General features: G+C 44.8%; 1 protein-coding gene across 2 annotated transcripts in view; it reads left to right on the top strand.

The window, feature by feature from the left end:
- The window catches only part of LARGE1 (LARGE xylosyl- and glucuronyltransferase 1), a 634,203-nt gene that overhangs the window by 146,291 nt on the left and 466,272 nt on the right, over positions 1 to 21,640 (top strand). For both annotated transcript variants that reach the window (XM_010371404.2, XM_030915190.1), the window contains one exon: positions 11,284 to 11,471. In XM_010371404.2, the coding sequence (XP_010369706.1) occupies positions 11,366 to 11,471 (106 nt within the window). In that variant the 5' untranslated portion in view covers positions 11,284 to 11,365. The remainder of the gene's footprint in view (positions 1 to 11,283; positions 11,472 to 21,640) is intronic.

Consider the following 21,640-nt stretch of genomic DNA (forward strand, 5'->3'; position numbering starts at 1 on the left):
ACGTTCACGCCATTCTTCTGCCTAAGCCTCTCGAGTAGCTGGGACTACAGGCGCCCACCACACGCCTGGCTAATTTTTTTGTATTTTTAGTAAAGACAGGATTTCACTGTGTTAGCCAGGATGGTCTCGATCTCCTGACCTCGTGATTCGCCCACTTCGGCCTTCCAAAGTGCTGGGATTACAGGTGTGAGCCACCGCACCCAGCCAACATGGAGTAATTTCAAGTGGAGTTTGAATGAGGCTGCTAATGCAGAAGCCATGGGCATGGGGTGCAATGGTAGCTTCGATTCATATAGTGGCAGGAGAAATGGAGAGAGGAAGATGTATCCGAGGCATGGAATAGCAGAAATTTGCCTGAATTGGAGGATGCGTGGATTGCCCAAGATGAGCTGTTTGAGTGAGGAATTGAGACTGGCTCCTATATATGTGGCTTGAGCAATGGAGTCAATGATACTGTCCTTTCTGAGCAGGTTCGGAGGAGGAAATCAGGAGTTGAGGTCTGAGATGCATGCGGATTTATCCAGTGGGTATATAGGAAGAAGGTCATTGTACACATGGACCTGGAGCTAAGAAGAGAGGCCAGAGCTACAGGGAGGAATATGGGAGTCGTCAGCCTGGAGATTGTTTTGCAAGCTGTTGGCATGGGGGTTTTCAACTAGGGAGAAATAGAAAGTGTGGACCCCACATTGAATTCTGGAATACTCCTGAAATTTATCATTCAGGACGGAAGAGGTTTGAGGAAAAAATCTATGAAATAAGTATCTCAGAGGTTGGGGAAGTGAGCTTACTAGAGAAAGGCAGTAGCATTTCTGAGCAGTTGACTGCCCATTTGAAATCAGAAATGATTAACTGAAACATATCTGCCAGCCTGCTAGTGTGATTTCCTACCCCGTTTGGCTTCACACGTAAAGCTGTGAAGAGCAAGGAAAGTTGCATTCATCTGAAGCATCGGATTTTCCCAGGCTAGTGCGGTCTGAAACAAAAAGGGCCAAGGGAGGGGGTTACTATAAATAGAAGGGGTTTATAGTAACGAACCGTGGCAGCATCTACACTGAACAAGAGAGAATACAAAAAACAAACAAACAAACAAAAAAACTAGACCTGGATAGAGAGTGTGATAAAGAAGGGCAGTGGATTGGGGGTCATGGTGACAGTAAAGAATATCTGTGCAATTGTAGCCTTAGAGGGCTGGCAGTGGGACTGTGAGGGATTGTGGGGGATATTGACATTTGACATTTGAAACTATGCAGGTTGCGCTGCTTTGGGTGACAAGGCCTAGAATGTGAACGTGGTTTATGTGAAGTGGCAGATATTTTGAATGGGCATTTTCATCACGGAAGTGAGTGGAGAGGAGGAAGAGTGTGAGAATGGTCTTGGGGAGATTACAGTTATCGAGAATGGGAGGAGTAAATGACCTCCCCTTATGGATTATGGGTGATTGCTTGTGTGTGATATGGGGGATTGTATGTGCACACACATACACATATATATATATTTTTCATCTGCAATAGCAATATAGGATGTTGCCTTTCACCTTTTTTTCTTTTTTCTTTTTTAGAGATAGGGTCTCACTCTGTTGCCCAGGCTGGAGTGCAGTGGTGTGATTTTTAGCTCACTGCAACCTTAGACTCTTTGCTGAAGTGATCATCCTCCCTCAGCCTCTGGAGTAGCTGTGACTACAGGCAGATGCCGCCATGCCCAGCTAACGTCTTTACATTTTCTTAGAGATGGAAGGTCTCTCTGTGTTGCCCAGGCTGGTCTTGAACTCCTGGCCTCAAGCAGTTCTTCCCCCTTTGCCCTCCCAAATGTTGGGATTATAGACATGAGCCACTTTGCCTGGCATGTCTTTCACCTTTTAAGTTCAGGGAACAGTTTGTCCTGGCCACACATATGTTATCAGTGCAATGCTTTATGAAGCGTTAGAAATGAGCTGAAGACTTTCTTAAATAATGAAACATAAACATGACATTATTTTAGTGTCTTCAAATAAATGATCTGAGGATGTGTTACACGTTTTAACATCAACACTTAAGTTGTAATTTGTACGTTTGCATTGGCTATATATGCGAAAAGATTATTAGCTACAATGAGATGGATTCCTTAATATCTATGTTGTTCTACCTTGCTAATGCCATATAATAACTTGCATTTTAAAGTACATTTGTGCATTTTGTGTATTATGTTCTATGGTTGCTTTTGGGTTTTCCATACAGATTATTTTTGCTGATATTAAATGGAAATTGTAGGCCTGAAATATGCTGTTCTTATGTGAACTAAATTACTGTAACCTATTGGCTTAAAAACGTGAATGAGAGCCGTGACCAGTAGTTGCCAAGGACAGGACGATGGTGAGCCACAGTGGGAACAGGCATCTTCATAAGAGAGAGTGGCAGGAGGATCCAGTAGAGACAACTGGAAGCCAGAAGGACAGAGACCTGTTTCCTATCCCTTAGTTGGGTACATGCTTTGCAAGAGGGGAGCAGATCTTTCTTTTAGGGGAAGCAGTGATTTAGGGGACAGCTCCATTTTCACATAAAAGCAAGAGGTAGGAATGACGTGAGAGGAAGCAAGTTGGATATAAAGAGGAGTTTTCTGATCTCATAGTAGAAGTTCATGGCATTCCACAGATGGGCTTGGAGGGGAAGGGTGGGCTGAGGGGTGTTGTGTGATTGGAGTAGTTTGTATGGTAATGAATATCCAGGGAGATTGCTGCCGTGATGGAGACAGTCATTGATCCATTCAATAAATATTTATTGATCAGCTTCTTTTCTATATGCTAGATACTGTGCCAGTAATGAACAAGGCAGCAGTGGGCAGAATGGACAAGTCCCTGCCCTTGTGACATTGATGGTCTGATAGGGGAGATAGACCGTAAAGGAAACAATACGAGAATTTGAGTGCCAGGGTTTCCAACCACTAAGTCAGCGTCTTTAGCCTCTCTTAGTCTCAGTTTTCCCTTTGGTACGGTGGGTGTAATGAAGTGGGTGGTGCTGGTGCCATTCAGTCAGTATTCACGTGTGGGAGAAGTTTTTGATGAGAAGTCCAGCACATCATGAGAGCCAACCCTAGTCCATAGATGTTTTTGTTTGGTTAGAAAAAGGCACGTGTTTAGAAACTCTGCTTTCGTGTCTCAGAAAGCTGTTGTAACAAATTTGCAATCAAGGAAGTCTAGGATGTGAACAGTTTGCCCTACTGCCCTGGCGGATTCCTGCTCTGGTGAAGCGAGGAGCGGAGAGGAGAAGGGGCGGCCAGCTCTGTTTATTAACCAGTTATTTACTAAGTGCTTTAGTACAGGCTTCTCAGACAGTCATGTATACATGAATCACCTGAGATCTTGTTAAAATGCCAATTCTGATTCAGTGAGGCTAGGGTGAGACCTGAGATTCTGCGTGCCTGAAAAGATCAGCTGATGCTGATGGCTGTTGGTTCAAGGACCAACACCTTTGAGTAGAGGTGGGTTAGTGTAAACATTCCGTGGTCTTAGATGCTGGTCTCAGAGAGAGACTTGAAACTAACTCTAGATCCTTTGCCCTGAAGGAGTTTTAGTCCAATGAAGAGAGATTAAGTAATGCCTAGGAAATGACTAGAAGATAATTAAGTGATTAGGAGTGTGCTGCTGACTCCTGTTGGAGTTGAGAAGCAAAAAGGGAGAGCCTTCAGGGCTAGACTTGACAGAGAGGTCCTATAGAAGCAGTGAAGACTTGATTCTACTGAGGCTCCAGAGAGGAGGAAAGACGTCCAGGATATAGTAGGCAGGGCAGGAGACTGTGTGTGTGTGTGTGTGTGTGTGTGTGTGTGTGTGTGTGTGTGTGTGTGTGTGTCTGGAGTGTGTGTGTGTGTCTGTGTGTGTGTATGTGCACAGGAGAGTGTGGCCTGGGTAAAGGTGTGCATTGGGAAAATAATAATGGCAGTAATACAAATAATGATAATAAAGCTAACATCTTTCAACTATCCATCTGCCATAGGACCGTTTTTTTTGTTGTTGTTGTTTGTTTGTTTTTTTGAGACGGAGTCACGCTCTGTCGCCCAGGCTGGAGTGCAGCAGTGTGATCCTGGCTCACTGCAAGCTCCGCCTCCCGGGTTCATGCCATTCTCCTGCCTCAGCCTCCTGAGTAGCTGGGACTACAGACTCCTGCCACCACACCTGGCTAATTTTTTGTATTTTTAGTAGAGATGGGGTTTCACTGTGTTAGCCAGAATGGTCTTGATCTCCTGACCTTGTGATTCACCTGCCTCGGCCTCCGAAAGTGTTGGGATTACAGGCGTCAGCCACTGCGCCCGGCCTATAGGACCTGTTTTATAACAAAACCTCGGTGGTGTCCAGCTCTTTCTCTTTCAGGTGCTGGGACAGCACCTTGTAAGAAAGGTTCACTGAATATGAGTGACAATATGAGAGTGGCAGGATTCAGGCAATCTTCTAGTTAGAATCAGTGGTCCAAATCCTCCAACTGTTGTATACACCTAGGATCAGTTTGGGATCCTAAGCAACTCTGAAGGGTTTGAGTCATTTCGTTCCCCATATATATGTGTGTTTGTGTGTATGTGTGTATATATATTTTTTCTTAGATTTTTATTCCTTCTTCATGTGCAGTGTTTCTAGACAATCCACACATCTCGAACACCCATGAAAAATTATTTCTAACATCCATGATGCTAATTAAAAGACAGCCTCTGGTGCTGACAAGAGATAGCTGGAGTACACGCTTGAAATGTAGGCTTCTGACTGAAGTCTCTCAAATGGTAACCAGCCATCCCTGGAGGGTGTATTCCCAATTAGGACACAAGAGATGTTAACTCACTGCACTGAACTTGTAAATTAAAGCTTATATATATACACACACGTATATATACACATATATATATATTTTATACTGTCTGTGCTGAGGTATTTTGAATTGCAAGCAATATAATTAAGACGTAGAGATCAAAACTTTTAAATAACATTTATTTATGAGATGGAGTCTCGCTCTGTCGCCCAGGCTGGAGTGCAGTGGCAAGCTCTTAGCTCACTGTAACCTCCGCCTCCCGCGTTCAAGCGATTCTCCTGCCTCAGCCTCTCCAGTAGCTGGGATTACAGGCATGCACCACTGCGCCCAGCTGATTTATTTTTATTTTTATTTTTTTTTAGTAGAGACAGGGTTTCACCATGCTGCCCAGGCTGGTCTTGAACGCCTGATGTCAGGTGATCCACCTGCCTCAGCATCCCAAAGTGCTGAGATTACAGGTGTGAGCCACCGCACCTGGCCAATTTTTAAATAACTTTTAAATTATAAAAGCAATGCTGGCCGGGCACAGTGACTCACACCTGTAATCCCAGCACTTTGGAAAGCCAAGGCGGGCGGATCATGAGGTCAGGAGATCGAGACCATCCTGGCTAACACGGTGAAACCCCGTCTCTACTAAAAATACAGAAAATTAGCCGGGCGTTGTGGTGGACACCTGTAGTCCCAGCTACTCGGGAGGCTGAGGCAGGAGAATGGCATGAACCCGGGAGGTGGAGCTTGCAGTGAGCTGAGATCTTGCCACTGCGCTCCAGCCTGGGCGACAGAGAGAGACTCTGTCGCAAAAAAAAAGAAAAGCAATGTAGGCTTCTTGTATCAAATTTCAGGAAGTATATATATAATGTGTATATATACACATATATATAAATGTGTTGAAATTAGTCATATTCTATACCGAAAGATAATTTACAACATTTAAGCCTTTTTTTCGTATATCGATATGTAGGTATTTGTACACATATATAAAATTTATTGCTTTGGACTGAAGGATATTTGTGATCACATTATATAATACATTTAGCTTTGAATTCTGTGTTTGTAGTTTAACAGATCAGCCAGGCATGGTGGCTCACACTTGTAATTCCAGCACTTTGGGAGACCAAGACAGGTGGATCACCTGAGGTCAGGAGTTTGAGACCAGCCTGGCTAACATGGTGAAACCCTGTCTCTACTAAAAATACAAAAAATAGCTGGACGTGGTGGCAGGCGCCTGTAATCCCAGCTATTCAGGAGGCTGAGGCAGGAGAATCACATGAACCTGGGAGGCGGTGAGCTGAGATCATGCCATTGCACTCCAGCCTGTGCCACAAGAGTGAAACCCTGTCTCAAACAAAAACAAAAACAAACAGATCATGGTGATTTTTTTGGGTTCATACAATGTTCTTCATAAACGTAAATTTCGTTGGTTAAGACAGATGGGAGATGACAGATGGAGTACATGTTTAGGAGGAGGAGTTGGCCAGCATGGCCGAAGAGTTGGATGTTGGAGTTGAGGGAGAGGTGTTTAGGGATGACTCTTAGACACCTGGGTTAACAGGTGGGGAGGTCTCCCTCGCACCAGGCAGCAGTAGGGAGAGAGCAGGTTAGAAGCTGGTTTTCCCAGTTAATTCACTAACACTTACACATGTTTGGGATGTAATTTCCAGCCCACCTCCTGTTTCTTCCTTCCTTTCTTCTTGTGTTGATTTCTGTGTTGACTTCCTGGAGTAACTTCTGATATAGATTGAGATTTTTCTTAAAAATGTGTTTTTAGTACACAGAGGTGTCATTTAAAAGTGAAATCCATGAAGGAGTATTTTTTACCTGCTGGGTTTAATTTCAGATGCCTGTGTTATCATAAAAGGGAAACCACCATAGATTCTGTTTTAAAACTGTTTTAAAACTTTGTACAAATTGTATGTATTGATACTAACTTCTGCAGATGGAGAGAGGAAAAGAGAAAAGTAAGTGTTTTATTAAAGAGTTTTTTTTCCCCAGTGTTATTTGAGTATTATTAATACCAAATGAGTTCAGTTCCTATCCTCCTCCCTTCCTTTACAATTTGTCTATAGCTTTTTTTTTTGAGATGGAGTTTTGCTCTTGTTGCCCAGGCTGGAGTGCAATTATGTGATCTCGGCTCACTGCAGTCTCCACCTCCCAGGTTCAAATGATTCTCCTGCCTCCGCCTCCCGAGTCGCTGGGATTACAGGTGCGCACCACCACAATTTTTATATTTTTTAGTAGAGATGGGGTTTCATCATGTTGGCCAGGCTGGTCTTGAACTCCTGACCTCAGGTGATCCGTCTGCCTCAGCATGCCAAAGTGCTGGGATTACAGGTGTTAGCCACTGGGCCCAACCCTAGTCTGTAGCTTTTTAATGTCTTTCTTTTGTACTTTTTTCTGGAATAAGAGTGAACAGTTATGATATATTTGACCCTGGGAAAGAAATAATCATAATATTCAATAGGAAGGATTTGGTTTAAAGCAAAAGGAAAAACGCCCTCTGGCAAGAGTTCTCTTAGGATCAATTGCTGAGGGAGAGCAGAGCCTGAGGTGCTTTCGCCTCTTACTAGTAGTGTGTAATCCTTGGCCAGGTAATTAATCTCTCTAGGCCTTAATTTTCTCATCCATACAGTGGGGACTGGAAATAGTGTTTATCTCATAGGTTATTTTGAGAATTACATAAACAGTTATTTGCAAAAAATACAGAAAAGTGCTTGACATAGAAGTGCTGCTTACTGCTAGTTGCCTTGACTTATTGCTGTAAGTAAACTGTGAAAACAAAAATTGCGATTTGAATGTTGTGATACAGTCAGCCCTTCATATCAGAGGCTTTCACATTCACAGATTCAACCAACTGCAATTGAAAATCTTCAGGAAAAAGGCCGGGCGCGGTGGCTCACGCCTATAATCCCAGCACTTTGGGAGGCGAGGCGGGCGGATCACAAGGTCAGGAGTTCGAGACCACGGTGAAACCCCGTCTCTACTAAAAATACAAAAATTAGCCGGGCGTGGTGGCGGGCGCCTGTAGTCCCAGCAACTTGGGAGGCTGAGGCAGGAGATTGGCGTGAACCCGGGAGGCAGAGCTTGCAGTGAGCCGAGATGGCACTGCTACACTCCAGCCTGGGTGACAGAGCGAGACTCTGTCTCAAAAAAAAAGAAAGAAAATTTACAGGAAAAAACGGATGGTTGCATCTATACTGAACATGTGCAGACTTTTTTGTCATTCTCTAAACAATACAGTATAACTATGTCGCATTCACATTGCATTCAACGTTTTTTTGTTAAGTTTTTTAAAAATGTATTATTATTATTACTATTTTGAGATGGAGTCTTGCTCTGTTGCCCAGGCTGGAGTGCGGTGGCACAATCTCGGCTCACTGTAACCTCCATCTCCCGGGTTCAAGTGATTCTCCTGCCTCAGCTTCCCGAGTAGCTGGGATTACAGGTGCACGCCACCACACCTGGCTAATTTTTGCATTTTTAGTAGAGACAGGGTTTCTCCATGTTGGCCAGGCTGGTCTCAAATTCCTGACTTCAGGTGATCCACCTGCCTTGGTCTCAAACTCCTGACCTCAGGTGATCTACCCACCTCAGCATCCCAGAGTGCTGGGATTACAGGCATGAGCCACCGTACCCGGCCTGCATTAGGTATTATAAGTAATCTAGAGATGATTTAGAGTAAAGTATATAGGAGGATAGGTGTAGGTTATATGCAAATACTATGCCCATTTATATGAGGGACTTGAGCCATCTGTGGATTTTGGTATCTGTGGGGGGTCCTGAACCCACCCCTCACAGATCCCTAGGGAGAATGGTAACTCTGGTAGGAGAATTGAGTAGGTGGATCCTTCAGGTTTAAATCACCTATCTGGCCTATTGGGCAATACCTATTTTTTGGGATCTGTTTCCTACCCAACCCTGTGGGGGAAGTGAGGGAGTGGAGAAAGAGAAAAAACCTCATTAAAGGCCGGGTGTGGTGGCTCACGCCTATAATCCCAGCACTTTGGGAGGCTGAGGTGGATGGATCACAAGGTCAAAAGATTGAGACCATCTTGGCCAACATGGTGAAACCCCATCTCTACTGAAAATACAAAGATTAGCTGGATGTGGTGGCGTGTGCCTGTAATCCCAGCTACTCAGGAGGCTGAGGCAGGAGAATCGCTTAAACACGGGAGGCATAGGTTGCAATGAGCCAAGATCGCACCACTGTACTCTAGCCTGGCGACAGAGCAAGTCTCTGTCTCCAAAAAGGAAAAACAAACAAACAAACCTCATTAAGGCTGCTTTTCTGCCCTCCAGGAAGGAAGGATCGACCCTGAAATGTACTTAAAATATCTTTGGTAAGCACTTCGTCAAGGGCTCTCTCATTTGAGCCTCAAAGCAACCCTCCAAGATAAAGGGTATCATCTCAATTTATAGATGAATGAGGAAGTTTATCCAGAGACAGGGGACTTGTCAAGGTCACAGCCAGCCGAGTGCAGCATCTGGGCTTGAACCCACCTCTATCTGACTGCACAGCCCTCTTTTCCTGCACTTCCTTCTTCTAAGAGATTCACGGGTCTTGGTGGTTCTCATTCTCTGTGACTAGTGGAATGTGTACGTAGGGTTTGTTTTCTATGCTTTAGAATGAACATTCCCTAGAGGGGACTTTTTTCAAGTCAACATTCTCTGTTCAGAAGGATTTTGCTTTTTTCAGTTTTACTTTCTAGTCTACACCCTCCAGCCCTGTGGTCTTTCATCTGTTCCAAAAGAAGGCCATGTAGAAAACCGTGTCAGAGTGATTGCAGAAGCAGGCTCAGTGTTGACAGTTGTGATCGGCTCCGTTAGGTGTTTATTGTCGGCAACTCGCTGAACATAAACTCCTGAAGCTTGAGAGGGTGGCCTTTGGATAGAATCTGATTCCATGTATTCATTTAGCAGATGGTTGTCAGGCACCTGCAGCTGACAGGCAATATGCTAAGTCTTAAAGAATGCGAGGTGGATCTGATGGGGCGGGTACCCGTCTTCTGGAAGGTGGTGGGGAAAGGAGTCAGTTCAACCAGACCTTCGTCATGGCAGTATAAGGGTTACTCAAGAGGGAGGGATGCATTTGGGAATATAGAAGGGGAGAACCAAGCCAGCTGTTTTACAGACATGTGTTCCTTGGGAATCTGAGGCCTTTTATAGCTGTGTGCAATGGGTGAGTTCTGCTCTGTTACGGAGGCACCATGTGGGTTTATCTTTCTTTCCACCTATAGTCAGCGTGACACCTATGTTAGGAGGTGGGTAGAGATGAGGTCTTAGAGTCCATTGGATTTTTAACTCCTTTGTAGGTTTCATGATTCCCTGGCCAAATATTCAGGTGAAAGATCATGGGCTGTCCACTCTGTCTGCACTGACCTGCTCCCTCTTCCGGTGACACATTCACGGCCACTCTGCTGCCATGGTCTGAAGAAATGCCCTCCCCAGGCTATCCGTTTGTTCTTATCCCTTCTCTGCATGTTTTAATGGTTTCTGTGATTCTCTGGACCTCTTCTTCCGTGTTGAAGGTGGAAGCTATGAAGACAGTCCCTAGTGAGTGTGTTCAGTTGTGATTAGGGTACAGTCCCATGCAGATGGAGGTGGTGGCCTCTCCCATCTCCTTGCCTTGGCATGTGCTCTTTAGTCCATACCAGTGCCTTTCTCAGTTCTCCTCTGCCCAGAATGCTGGAACTGCTCTGCCATCCTGACCACATACAAGGCAGTCAGTACCTTTATCTGCCTTTCCAGAGTGGTCCATGCAGATCTCAGCTTGGGGTTCTCATAGATCTTTTCTGTTGGGCTATCTCATTAGACTGCACTTTTTGAATCCATCTTCTGTTATAGTATTCTTTTTTTTTTTTTTGAGATGGAGTCTCGCTCTGTCCCCCAGGCTGGAGTGCAGTGGCGCGATCTTGGCTCACTGCAACCTCCGCCTCCCAGATTCAAGCGAGTCTCGTGCCTCTGCCTCCTGAGTAGCTGGGATTGCAGGCGTGCCACCATGCCCGGGTCATTTTTGTATTTTTAGTACAGACGGGGTTTTACCATGTTGACCAGCTGGTCTTGAACTCCTGATCTCATGTGATCCACTCATCTCAGCCTCTCAAAGTGCTGAGATTACAGGTGTAAGCCACCGCGGCCAGCCTGTTCTAGTCTTCTTTTGAAGCATAGCACGTGATTCGTACATGGTACATAATAGGTGCTAACTAAATGCTCCTTTAAGTATGTTAGTTCAGGTCTCAAAGTTAACCTGTACTATAAAGTGTTCATGTATGTGCGTGTGCATGTGTGTGTATGCATGTGTGTGAGAGAGAGATCTCACAGTTTTTGTCATTTACTTATTTATTTATTGTCTCAGTTGTGAAGACTGCAAGACTCTAGCATCATCTCTTGGGATGAAAGGTTAGCAGGAAGCCTAGATCGGTCAAAACCCTTTCAGGATCTATGAGATATTTCTCTTCCGTAACTTACATCCATCTCCAGTACTAAGAACTCAGGCCTTCCTCTTTGCTCTTCCTTTCAGAAAGTATTATGAGGGAGGCCGAGGACTTCATGCTCCGGACAGAGAAACGGCTCTGGGATTAGGGATTGCCACTTCCGAGAGGATGCTGGGAATCTGCAGGGGGAGACGGAAATTCTTGGCTGCCTCATTGAGTCTTCTCTGCATCCCAGCCATCACCTGGATTTACCTGTTTTCTGGGAGCTTCGAAGGTAAGAGTGGAAGCCAAAGTGAGAGGGAAGGAGGGAAGAAAGGGAACATCAGCTGTCACAGAACCCTAGAAAAGAAACTCAAAGCCATCTATTGGGAATGTGGATTTCCAGTCACGGGAAGTGACTTGTCTAGGGTCACATGGGTAGTTGGCGGCAGTCAACAATGTGAGGAGAAAAAGGGAAAAACAAGCAAAATAAGGCATACCTTGATGCAGTGGGAGGGTAGTGGGTACAGAAATGTCAAATCAAGTCAATTACTTTGTCGATAATGGGGGAAAATGTTGGGCCCTAGAGAAATTACTGAGATATTCATGGAGCCATATGTTTCAAGAGTTGGTCCATCTTTTCATTCGTTTATTCACCCATTCAACATCGTGGTGGTGGTGGTGATGGTGGTGTTTTTTGTTTGTTTGTGTGGGTTTTCTTGTTTTGTTTTATTTTGTTTTGTTTGAGACGGAGTCTCGCTCTGTCACCAGGCTGGAGTGCAGTGGTGCGATCATGGCTCTCTGCAACCCCCGCCTCCTGTGTTCAAGTGATTCTCCTTCCTCAGCCTCCCGAGTAGCTAGGACTACAGGTGCCTGCCACCAAACCCAGCTAATTCTTGTATTTTTCATAGAAACGGGATTTCACCATGTTGGCCAGGATGGTCTCGATCTCTTGACCTTGTGATCTGCCCACCTCGGCCTCCCAAAGTGCTGGGATTACAAGCGTGAGCCACTGCGACCGGCCGTGTGGTTGTTGTTACTGGATGCCTGCACTAAACTTGGTGCTGAGAATATGGAGATAACAGATCTGGAGAGTCACAGGATAGTGGAGGAGACAGATAGGCTAACAAACCATCGCGGCACGTTGCGATCTGCGTTGTGATGGAGGAAGGCAGGGTGCTGTGGGAGAGGGTTGTTGGAGCTGTCAGGCCTGGGCTGGGGATGAAAGATGATCAGTTACATGACAGGCCGAGCACAGGGAGGCAACAAAAGATTTGCTCTCTCCAAAGAAATAAAAACAAATGATGATACCTGCTACTTTCCAGAAATCAGTGGGAACAGCAAAACTCGCCATTTTTCTAGCCAGCAATTTCAAATACAGTGCAATGTTTTGCCTATCAAAGATGGTTTTCTAGGCTTCAGAGAGAGAGGGAACGGCAGTGGTGAAGAGCTTACTGTATTTTTATTTACCCCCACACTTGAATTTAAGAATGAAGATCTCAAATGAAAATCTGTCTCAAGGAAGTCACAACTGTGTTTTTAAACGTTTCCTTTATGCATAATTTTATTGGCAGCTCAAGGCTACCTTTTAATTAGGATCTCCACTTCACTTTCTGAGATTCGCCTTGAGTTAGCTAGACTGAATATAAACAAGGTGGAACTGGGTGCCTGCCTAGCAGGGAGGGCTCAGGATGCTTAGCCCAGGGCTGAGGCCGGGTGACACACCCCTGTCCCTGTTCCTGCCCCTGAGCTGCATCCCTGGAGCAGTCAGAACCTTCATCTAAGCAGGTAGATAAATTATGCCATGGCAGTGGATGGTAAGTTTGTGGAAAAGGGACTAAAGAGAGGGGAAGGGAAGTTGATGTTGGTCTTGATATAAGGAAAGCTTCTCCCAGAGATCATGGAAAAGCCCCTTTTATAAAAGAAGGCAGAGCTACCCATGCTAGTATAGGTTTAATAAGTAAAACATTGACTTTTAACTAAGCTGGTAATAATAATAATAATAATGGTATAACAATGACAGTGATGACAGACACTGTGATTCTGTCATCACAGTGATGACAACAGTACAAACGACTAGTATTTTGCATATTTCTACAGGCCAGGTATTGTTATAAGGACTTTTACATGTGTTCACTCTTTCTTCACAATGATTCTTTGTGGCAGGTACATTTAATAACACCTATTTTACAGATGGGGAGGATGAGGCAGATAAGCTTCAGTGATCTGCCCATGGCCCCAGAGGCGGTCAAGATGGAGCCCGGATTGGACTCAAGAGCTTGAGTTTTTAACTGCAATACCATGCTATAGATTGGGGCCTCAGTGAGTGATTAAACTTTGGTCAGGGATTTGACAGGGTGTCACACAGTCTGGGTGAGGAAAGTTGCAGAATTTTGATTTGTACTCTTTGGCAGAAAGCCAACCCAAATTGATTTTTGGTGAAAAGGGAATTTGATAGTTAATAGGATTTGTAAGTTCAGAGATAGGGCAGGCTTCAGGTAGAGTTGGATCCAGGGGCTTTGTAGCTAGATCTCTGTATCTCTGTCCCTTTGTTCTGTTTTGCTCTGCCTTGGTTTTTCTCAGGGTGACTTTATCTACGTGGAGGAAGTTTCAGGCTTGCATCCTGTCCTCACCAACCCCAGTAGAAAGAGGATTTTTTCCTTTTTCTAATTCCCTAATATTGCCTCTGTTGCCTGTGGTAACTCCTGAAATCAGTCACTGCGGTTATGGGAGGGTAGTGAGGGAGGCTGGTACTTTTTTGTTAACTTGAAGCCCTGTGCCTATTTCTGGTCACAGGATGATGGAGAGTTGCTTAAAACACATGGGGTGAGATTGGGTGACTGGGATGGCCACCAAAGGCAAATGGCATAGTTTCCCAAAGAGAAGAGATTAGAAGTTGATCTGGATTATGGACAATTCATAACTGTCTGTGTTTATGGTTAGATGTGTTTATGGTCAGTTTGAAGGCAGCTTAGAACCATCATGACCAGTGGAGTGACTGCGATCACTAACTTTGAGCAATTTGACCAGACTGGCAGATGGATTATGGGAAACTGGAAAGATAGTGAAAATGCTTTGAGGCAGCATGACAGACTGGGTGTAAAGGCTGTATCTATCAACATGATCCTTTAGAATGAGAATGAACCCCACGCTTGGGACCAAATCACAAGCAGCATTTAGTAGGGGCGGGGTGATGTGGGCATGTTAACACGGTATTTTAGCTAGGATGACAAAGGCAGCAGATTTCTGTTACTGAGTGTCAGTGTGCCTTAGGGCTGCTGCATTTGTGTTTGTGGACTCTACACTGTAAGGACAATCTAGATGAGGCAGCACACTTAGGAAAATCCAGGTGAGTGACAGAGCCTGTTCAAATCTGTTTATGTAAGAAACGGTGGGAAGAATTGAGGATGTTTACCTTGGAGAAGCAGAGGCTCAGGGTGTACATGCTCAGCTTCAGCAAACAGACAAAGGGCTGTCCCCTGAAAGAGACATTGGGATTGCTCTGGTGGCCCCGAACCTACGGAGGGACGTGACAAGGAGCCAGATGTCAAGCTCCTCATAATGAGGACCATTCTGTCCAGAGCTGGAATGAGCTGCTCAGGGGGTAGTGAAACACCTGGCATGAGAGACGCAGAAACACAAGTCCAGTATCGTGAGAGGGAGCTGAGCGAGAGGGGCAGTTACACAAGGTGACCCAACTGACCCCTCCTGACCCAGAGATCCTGAAGCTCTGGGAAAGGCTGAGTATATCAGAACACAAAGGCAATAATACCTCCATGAAGCTCCCTGCCGGTTGCTGCAGACATCAGTGCATTTCCCAAAGGGCCCGCAGAGACATTATTTTCTCTGTAATTAAACATCACAACAATGTTACAATCCATTTATTGACACCTTTGAGTGTTTGGTTTTGTGGCAGGTGAAGCCATAAATAAGGGGCAGAGTTGCTGCCTGTATTCATGGAAATACTATTCATACTTTACATGGGTTTATTTATTTTTCGACTCTGTTTAATTTCAATGGATCTTCTGAGAGCAGAGCCAAGAACTCCTTCCGAGATGTGGATGCTCTCAGCATAGGGTTTTGGAGTTGGATTACACGCCACAGCATGATATATTGAGAGAGCCCTGGAGGGGGTCAGCTGTCTCAGGATCTCCAATCAGCTCAGCCAGAGGAGCTGGGTGATCTGGGGCACACTTGCTCTTCATGCTAGGCCTTCGTTTCTTCCAATGTGAAATGAAGTTGTCGCGTGTACGTAGCAGGGCGCTGACATTCTAACTACAAGCTTTTTTTTTTTTTTTTTGAGATGGAGTCTCGCTCTGTTGCCCAGGCTGGAGTGCAGTGGCGCGATCTCAGCTCACTGCAACCTCCGCCTCCTGGGTTCACGCCATTCTCCTGCCTCAGCCTCTCGAGTAGCTGGGACTACAGGCACCCACCAACATGCCCGGCTAATTTTTTGTATTTTCAGTAGAGATGGGGTTTCACTGTGTTAGCCAGGATGGTCTCGATCTCCTGACCTTGTGATCCACCTGCCTCGGCCTCCCAAACTGCTGGGATTACAGGCGTGAGCCACCGTGCCTGGCCTTCAAGCTTCTGATTCTAACATCTGATGTAAGTGAATTGAAAATGACCAGACTCTTCACCGATTAAGGGGAACTATGACACTAAGAGGGAGTCGGTTTATTGTGATTTGCTCCTGAGCGTGGAAGCAGGATCAATGCATAAATGTTATGGGGAGGCAGGCATTATCTCCCTGTAAGAAAAAACACCTGTTCCAGCAACTCAGTTGTCAGGCATGAAAGAGATGAGATTCCCATTCCTTGAGCCACCTTTCCAAGGCCCAATGACCACTGGTAAAGGACGCTCATCAGGTGGTGTTTTTGTTAGTGCATTAACCCCTTAGTTCTCAAACCTAACTCCTTGTTTTTCTTTCTTTCCCAGTCCACCTTTCTTTCTCTGACACCTCAGTCAGCATTCCTAGCTCCACGCTGTTCAGGCCCTAAACTTGGGAGTAATCCTTGTCTCCCTTCATTCACTCCGTGTCTAGGATGCCACCTCTTGTTGAATCTAAGCTTGGCCTTGTAGCTGCGTCGGTTGTTTCCCGGCTTTTACCACTGCTGTCGCCCTGGCTCTTTGTCCTTTGTGATTAGGACTAAACACAACAGCCCACTTTCTTGCAGGTCACCTTCGTTCTTCAGAGTCCTCAGAGCTAAATCACTGCACCTCTCTGCTCCTTCTCAGCCCCTCTGGCCCATCCCCTAACCCCCACCATCCTGCCTCCCATCATCTGGCATCCTCTGCCCAGCCATGCTGGATACCTGTAAGTCCTGGCGTACATCGCCCTCTGTGGGCTCTGCTCTTCCCACCTGCTCTTCCTGCTCCCTGACACCCTCTATTGCTCGTTTCCTTCCTCTCCTTTGCCTGGCTGCCTTGATCCTTGGGTCTCAGCTGAAACACAATTAATGTCTCCTGACCCTTAACTAGCGGGCTTCCTCAGCTCCCATTTACCTAACTTCCTTGTATGTACCCTTAATACTCGGGGCTCTTTATTTTTCTTGTTTTTACAATCTTTTGTTTTCACAACAGATTGACAAGCATTGGGAATGGAGGCAACAGGTCTCTTGAGCCTGCCCTTCCACCTCTAGCACCTACTGCAGTGCTGGGAGAAGATTTGGTCCCCAGATGTTTGTTGAATGAATGCGTGAACGAACACAGGCTCCCTCTTCTGGCTTGGAGTGCTCACAGGTCTCATCATTGCCTCCTGGATCCACTGTGGACTCGTTACCATGACTCTGGGGTCTTCCCCACTTATTTTTTCCTCAACCTATACTGTCTGTCTTCAGGGTATAATACTCTGTTGAACTCCCTGAGAAAACGACTTCTCTGATTCTTAATTTTCATTCTTGTGTTCTCTCTGCCCACTATTCAGTTCTTTTTTTCCGTAACCCTCCCTCCCAGCCAACACCTTCGATGCCCATATTCAATGTCATTTTCCCCCTAATGCCAGATCCCATGTGGAAACTTCTATGACCAGCACTCATCGAAAGATATTTTGCTTGTTTGCTGTCCTTCTAACCACTTACCTATGCGTTTCTTGAGAGAAGGAAGTGTTTTACTCATCGTTACACTCCCAGTGTCGAACTGAGCACTCACTCCTAATGTGTCCTTAGTGAATGTTTCCTGAGAAGGGCTCTGGTATTGAGGGATGCAGGAGCCACCGGTAGGGAAGGGCTCCTGGTGCTGCGAGCATCTGTGATTTTTGAGACCTGAGGACATGGTTCCTTTCGTTTGGTCGTGATGTTAATTCTAGGACGGGAATAAATCTGCTCAACTACAGCCCCATTAGAATTTAGAGCCTGCCTGTTATTTTCTATCAGAATCACCTTTTCTCAGAGCCCAGTGGGTTTTATTGTGGGATGTGGTTCTTCTTTTCTGTCCATCAAGGAGATGCGTTCAGCTATTAGACACTTATCAGCATGTGGAAAAAGGGTGCTTTTCCGCCATTCAGAAAACTCTTCACACATGCTGCCCTCTGATAATTCATAACCAGTTCAGTGCAAGGTTTCCCATTGTCAGGGAGGCGGGCTGGGACAATGTGGGTGTTATTTAAAAGCAAATGTCTTCAGAGGATGCAAAGTCCTGAACACTTAAAACCAGTGTCATGAAAAGGCAGAGGATCTTCACTTCTGAACTGGTATCAGCCTGTACCCCTGTTTTGTCATCCTAAAGCCCGAGTTCACTGTTCATTCCGTTTTTATCAATATGAACCCCCTCTGAAATGAATGTTTTTGAGTGTTGTCACAGTAAATTTCAACAGAAAGAAATGAGGTCCCGATACTGGGCTATTTTGAAGAGTTAGAGTGAGAATGAAAGAATTGTAAGTTAAAGCTTTTTCTTTGCATTATTATTATGGGGGAATCCCAGGGCACTTGTGTGGTGGAATAGGCAAGATGAGGGCGGTGCATTTTACCCAAGGAGGGCTTGTCCAGACATGACTGATTCCCCATCCCCGTGTCTGCTCCCCCGTCTCTCAGCCCAGACAGAGAGTGTGCTAGAAGGTCTGGGAAGTTAGACTGTACAGGGTACTGGTGAATATTCTGCTGGAGCTTTCAGTATCCCCCAAGTCTAGGCTATGCAGCAGCTTTGGCAGGAAAGCCTATTTTTGGTGTCCTGACAGTGGTCCAAATGTATCATTTAATAAGGGTATTATGGAGTATAAGAAAATAGGATGCTGAATGCAAAATGAAATGTGACTTATAATACAAAAGTTGTGTTTTTTAAAAAATGGATAAAAAATGAAGAGCTTTTCTAGCCCATGCTTAATAACTGTTACTGCTGAGCTTGAGCAAAATCTTGCAACAAATGAGAATAGTGCCCAGGTGACACATACATCCCGAAAAATGCCCAGTGCATGTGTCTGTAGTTCTTACCTTAGGACTATTAAGAGTCTCTTTAAGGTCTTGGCATCTGAGAGGGCAGTAAAGCCTATCCCAATTATTTGTGAGATGGTTACAAAGATGACCTCTACTTTCCTTTTCCTTTTTTTTTTTTTTTTTTTTTTTGAGATGAAGTCTTGCTCTGTTGCCCAGGCTGGAGTGCAGTGACACAATCTAAGCTCATTGCAACCTCTACCTCCCAGGTTCAAGCAATTCTCCTGCCTCAGCCTCCTAAGTAGTTGGGATTACAGGTGCCTGCCACCACAGTTGGCTAATTTTTTTGTATTTTTAGTAGAGATGCAGTTTCACCACCTTGGCCAGGCTGGTCTTGAACTCCTGACCTCAGGTGATCCACCTGCCTTCGCCTTCCAAAGTGCTGGGATTATAGGCATGAGCCACTGCGCCTGACGACCTCTGCTTTTCTTATACACAGCCTTTGATCTTAAAATAATATTGGCCATCCTGCTAGGGTGGAAAAAATTGACCCTGCTGCATCTGTTGGGTACATCTCCTTTAAGAGGTCATGGCAAGAGGCCTGGACCAGGACTCAGGAAATGTGGTTGCCATGATTCCCAACATGCAACTTGTATGAGTTTCCTGTGGCTGCTGTAAGAAACCACCACAAACTTAGTGGCTTAAAAAACCCATACATTTATTATCTTACAGTTCTAGAGGTCAGAAGCTCAAAATCATCCTCACTGGGCTAAAGTCAAGGTGTTGGCAAGGCTGGTTCCTTCTGTAGGCTCCAGTGAAGAATCTGTCTCCTGGTCTTTTTAAGCTTTTTGAGGCTGCCCACTTTCTTTGGCTTGTGGCGCCTTCCTCCATCCCCAAGGCCAGCGGTGTGGCATCTTCAAATCTTTCTCTCTGACGCTGACCTCTACTTCTATTGTTACATTTCCTTCTCTGACTGTGACTCTCTTCCCCCTCTCTTATGATGACCCTTGTAATTATCATTATTATTATTATTACTATTTGTGTGTGTGTGTGTGTGCGACGGAGTCTTGCTCTGTCACCAGGCTAGAGTGCAGTGGTTCATTCTCAGTTCACTGCAACTTCTGACTCCCTGGTTCAAGGGATTCTCCAGCCTCAGCCTCCCGAGTAGCTGGGATTACAGGCACGTACCACCATGCCCAGGTAATTTTTGTATTTTTAGTAGAGATGGGGTTTCACCATGTTGGCCAGGATAGTCTCTATCTCCTGACCTCATGATCCACCCGCCTTGGCCTCCCAAAATGCTGGGATTACAGGCATGAGCCACCCCGCCCGGCCGGACCCTTGTAATTACATTGAGCCTACCCAGAAAATCCAAGATAACTCCCCTATCTGAAAATCCTTAATTTAATGGTACTGGTGAAGCCCTTTTGGCCATGGAAGATGACATATTCATTGGCCATGGGGATTAGGATGTGGACATCTTTTGAGGGGTCATTGTTGCACCTTACATACCACTTTCCCATAGTCCCGTGCTCCTACATCCTCTCCATCCTCTTCTTGTGCTTTATGGATAGAGCAGAGATGATGTGCCATGCACTTTTCATGTGGACATCTTATCCTTCCCTTGGAGTTTTGGGTTCTTGCATTTGAATTTGACATGTATGTATCCAGTATTTCATTTACAGCTCATGAGAAAGGCATTGTATTCAGATGTATTGGTCTGAATCGTCTGAATGATTTAAGGCCATAATATTTCATCTGTGATTGGTGTTTAATCAGTAACTGATGATGAGTTAAGATTTTCTGAAAAGATAAGTTCAGAATATCTGCTCTTTGTTGCGGGTTTCCTGGTTTTAAGTCAATTGTATTTTATTTTATTTGTTGATTTTGGATACGAATTTAACAAAAGGAGGGAGGATTTTACTCCGAGGGTACTTTTGATGTCTGAATAGGTCTCTCAATTTTAAGAAAAGGATAGCCATTTATATAACTACTTTGGAAAACTTACCCAAAGTATCACCAAGCAAAGCCAAGCATACCACATGATCCCTTAGCTCTAGCGCTAGCCATACACCCAAGAGAAATGCACGTAGGTGGGAACAAAAGACTAGTACTAGAATGCTCACATCAGCGTTATTTATAATAGCACCAGACAGGAAACTGTGAAATGTTCATGAACACTAAAATGCATAGTGGGACTGGGTGTGGTGGCTCACACCTGTAATCCCAGCACTTTGGGAGGCCAACGCGGGCAGATTACTTGAGGCCAGGAGCTCAAGACCAGCCTGACCAACATGGCGAACCCCCCTCTGTACTAAAAGTACAAAATAGCTGGGCATGGTGGTAATTAGGTAGTAATTAGTGTACCTGTAGCTCCACCTGATAGGGAGGCTGAGGCAGGAGAATCGCTTGAACCCTGGAGGCAAATGTTCCAGTGAGCCAAGATCATGCCACTGCACTCCAGCCTGGGCAACAGAGCAAGACTGTCTCAAAAAAAAAAAAAAGACTAGTGGTACGTTTATATACTGAAGTACTATAGAGTGATGAAAATGAAAGTACTCTCAATATTGAGCAAAAGAAGACATACACAAAATAATACATACTCTAGGGTTCCAATTATACCAAGTTCAAAAACGGGCAAAAATTAATGTAGGTTCTTACCAACCCAGATGGTGGTTAACTCTGGTAGGGAGGGTAGAACAGAGACTGGGGCAGGGCCCAAGGAAGACTTTAGGATGCTGCTAATATTTAATTTTAATTTTAACCTATGTGATGATTATATAGCTGGGCTCACTTTATGGTAATTCACCAAGTATTTCACTCAGGACTTGTTCATTTTTCTGAGTATGTTATTTTAGTTTTCAAAAAAACTATGCAAATCTTGATGGTAGCAGAATTTGAAATGATTTTGTAGGTTTTGCATTGTTTTTAGATGAGAGGAATTTTATTAACCTTTGGGATTTATGAATCTATGTCCTTGTTCAACTTTGAAGTTCAAATGCTTTTTAAGAATGAAACTTTTCTTTAGGGATCATTGTTTAACACTTCTATGCTATGACATTGGCTTTTTTCCTTTCTGATATACCTTACCATTTGG

The sequence above is a fragment of the Rhinopithecus roxellana genome, chromosome 13, assembly GCF_007565055.1.
Source record: "Rhinopithecus roxellana isolate Shanxi Qingling chromosome 13, ASM756505v1, whole genome shotgun sequence".
In the NCBI taxonomy this organism is placed as follows: domain Eukaryota; kingdom Metazoa; phylum Chordata; class Mammalia; order Primates; family Cercopithecidae; genus Rhinopithecus; species Rhinopithecus roxellana.